Source organism: Cyprinodon variegatus, unplaced genomic scaffold (assembly GCF_000732505.1).
Source record: "Cyprinodon variegatus isolate N-32 unplaced genomic scaffold, C_variegatus-1.0 Scaffold621, whole genome shotgun sequence".
In the NCBI taxonomy this organism is placed as follows: Eukaryota; Metazoa; Chordata; class Actinopteri; order Cyprinodontiformes; family Cyprinodontidae; genus Cyprinodon; species Cyprinodon variegatus.
This window is the reverse complement of record NW_015151074.1, coordinates 4,424-7,734: the sequence shown is the minus strand read 5'-3', so window position 1 is coordinate 7,734 and position 3,311 is coordinate 4,424. Positions and strand designations below refer to the sequence as shown.

At 52.4% G+C, this 3,311-nt stretch overlaps 1 protein-coding gene across 3 annotated transcripts in view; it reads right to left on the bottom strand.

Moving 5' to 3' along the window:
* LOC107096388 (pro-neuregulin-1, membrane-bound isoform-like) overlaps positions 1 to 2,969 on the bottom strand; it is a 43,416-nt gene extending 40,447 nt beyond the window's left edge. For 2 of the 3 annotated variants that reach the window (XM_015393019.1, XM_015393021.1), the window contains exons 1-2: positions 2,577 to 2,969; positions 1,557 to 2,421 (exon numbers count right to left, since the gene is read on the bottom strand). In XM_015393019.1, coding sequence (XP_015248505.1) covers positions 1,557 to 2,274 — 718 coding nt within the window. In that variant the 5' untranslated portion in view covers positions 2,275 to 2,421; positions 2,577 to 2,969. The remainder of the gene's footprint in view (positions 1 to 1,556; positions 2,422 to 2,576) is intronic. The other variant, XM_015393020.1, reaches the window with a different exon arrangement.
* Between the last annotated feature and the right edge of the window lie 342 nt (positions 2,970 to 3,311).

The following is a 3,311-nucleotide window of genomic DNA, read 5'->3' as shown; positions in this document are numbered from 1 at the left end:
ATCCAGACCTGAGGGTTTAATCCAGACCTGAGGGCTGATCCAGACCTGAGGGTTTGATCCAGACCTGAGGGTTTAATCCAGACCTGAGGGCTGATCCAGACCTGAGGGTTTGATCCAGACCTGAGGGTTTAATCCAGACCTGAGGGCTTGATCCAGACCTGAGGGTTTGATCCAGACCTGAGGGTTCGATCCAGACCTGAGGGTTTGATCCAGACCTGAGGGTTTGATCCAGACCTGAGGGTTTGATCCAGACCTGAGGGTTCGATCCAGACCTGAGGGTTTGATCCAGACCTGAGGGTTCGATCCAGACCTGAGGACCCAACCTTGGGCTAAAGGGCTAAATATAGACCAGAGGGCCTGAACTTGGGCTGAGGGCCCAATCCAGACCTGAGGGCTCAATCTAGACCTGACGGGCCTGAACTTGAGCTGAGGGCTTGATCAAGACCTGAGGGCCTGATCCAGACCTAAGGGCCCAATCCAGACCTGAGGGTTTGATCCAGACCTGAGGATCCGACCTTGGGCTAAAGGGCTAAATCCAGACCTGAGGGCCTGATCTAGACCTGAGGGCCTGATCCAGACCTGAGGGCCCGATCTAGACCTTAGAGGCCCGATCCAGACCTGAGGGCCTGATGTAGACCTTAGGGGCCTGATCCAGACCTGAGGACCCGACCTTGGGCTAAAGGGCTAAATCCAGACCAGAGGGCCTGAACTTGGGCTGAGGGCCCGATCCAGACCTGAGGGCTCAATCTAGACCTGAGCACCTGAACTTGGACTGAGGGCTAAATCCAGACCTGAGGGCCGGACCTTGGGCTGAGGATTTGATCCAGACTTGAGGGTTTGATCCAGACCTAAGGGACCGGACTTGGGCTGAGGGCTCAAACCAGACCTGAGGGTTCGATCCAGACCTGAGGGCCCAATCCGGACCTGAGGGTTCGATCCAGACCTGAGGGCCCAATTCGGACCTGAGGATTCGATCCAGACCTGAGGGCCCAAACCAGACCTGAGGGTTCGATCCAGACCTGAGGGCCCAATCCGGACCTGAGGGTTCGATCCAGACCAGAGGGCCCAATCCGGACCTGAGGATTCGATCCAGACCTGAGGGCCCAAACCAGACCTGAGGGTTCGATCCAGACCTGAGGGCCCAATTCGGACCTGAGGATTCGATCCAGACCTGAGGGCCCAAACCAGACCTGAGGGTTCCATCCAGACCTGAGGGCCCAATCCAGACCTGAGGGTTTCATCCAGTTCTGAGGACCTAACCTTGGGCTAAAGGGCTAAATCCAGTCCAAAGGGCCTGAACTTGGGCTGAGGGCCAGATCTAGACCTGAGGGCCCTTTCAGTAGACTGATCTCCTCCATTATCATTAACTTGATTGGGGCAGAAACAGAAAATGTGTTGTTCTGAGGAGGAAACATAATGACTGATGAACTTTTAAATAATTCAGTGTAATTCAGAGCTTCTTTGGGTAACTCTGAATCCTAAACCACAATTTTTAAAGACAGCAGGTAGAAAAGGGAGAGGAAGAGAATGTAATGAAGAGGATGCTGGGTACTCACAGATAGTTTGTATGAGTTTGTTGAAGTCCTGTGTGGTTTGTGGGTTGGAGCTCGGCTTTGGAACCGTAGAATGTCCATCGTATTTCAGGCTCACAGTAGGATATGTCACTTGAGGAGACTGAGGCACAAATGGCCTTGCTGTAGATCTGTCTTTCTCGTAGACCTCCGGATATCCTGGTGTGATGGCAATGGTGGTTGTCAGGGAGACAGTGGAGGGAGCGGAGTGAGGAAGTGAGACAGTGATTCCTAGCGCGGGGTTTACCAATATAGTGATGGGGTCCTGTCCGATGGGTTTAGGGTCTAACTGAGTTAGCGGTTCGTACTCAAAGATCTTATCCACAAAGACCCATTTGAGTCCAGCTGTGCAAAGAGCTAGGCTAAGCAGACAGGCCAAGATGGGCAGGATGCAGATCTTCTCGGAGTGCAGGCACCGGTTGATCTGCTCCATCTCTATGCACACGCAGCAGGTCGCAGGCAGAGCCACCATCTCCAAAGCGCCCTCCTGCTCCCCGTCGCCACGGCCTTCCTCTGTAATTCCCTTTACACCCTCATCCGCACTCTCGCCAGCTGCCTCCGTCTCCTCTGGTTTCTCCTCTGGGACTGGTCCTGTATCAGGAGGAGGGCCAGTGGGGGAGGCTGTTTCAGGAGAGTAGTCCTCCATTCCCTCAGTCATCCCTGATGAACTGTTGGATGAAGTGTCCCTGAATGCTTCTACCATTAAAACAGGGCATCACACGACCGTGGTCTGCCTCTGGAGTCAGGGATCGGTTCTCCAACATCAGAGGACAGATCTCAGAGGACGGCAGAGCGAAATGCCCTTCAGAGTCTGACAGCCTGACAGCTTTCCACGAGGCAGGTGGCCGACCTGCATCCAAGCAAAAGCAGCTTTTTACTCAAGGGTTCAACAACATATAGAATCACGGAGTTGTACAGAAGTCCATAAATCTGCAGGGAAAAATATGCACGAATGTTCTGCTTGGTTGAGTCGTGAGCAGCAACTGAAAAGTAGCTGTGACTCACCTGAAGACTTTGTCAGGGGAAGGAGAAGGGGCGGTGTCGATGTGATGGGCCGGCTGCAGTAACTGTATCATCAAGGACAGGCTGGCCAGGCACTGCAGTGGCAGGACGGACATGCTGTCTTCTATAAAGTCCTCCAAGCTGCTGAAAGGCTGAATCATCTGGGAGCGGCAGGTGTCCTTCCTCTCAGAGCAGCCAGAGAAACAGATGAGTAAGGGAAAAAAGAGAAAGAAAGAGAATCCTAGAGAGAGGGCGGGGGGCTGCAGTAGCACAGTGGGTCAGAGGAGGCTGGATACTCCCCTTCTTTCCTCTCTCACTCCTCCTCTCTCTGCCTTTTCTCTCCAACTAGAGTGCACAGCAGCCGCCGGCCTCCTCCCTCTCCGCTTCACTTCCTCTGTCTTTGCAGGCTTCTCCCAATCCAAGCACAAAGCATCCAGCTAAGCAAGTTCCTACATGATCCAATTAGAGTGCAAGTCAGCGAATCACAGAGAGCCAACCTGCTGTAGCCGCCCCTTCCAGCACCACTCCCCATTGATTACAGGGAAAGGGGGGGCAGAGAAGCAGACATATGATACGCATGGAAAACGAAATGGCTTAGAAAAGTCTATGCAATTCCCCTAAACCTCATTCATAAAGGAATTCCAACTAAATATGTAGAAATGAGGAATATTTATTTTATTCCATGCATAGAGAAAGTAGCCTTCAAGTTATTATTATTATTATTTTAAGTTATTTAAT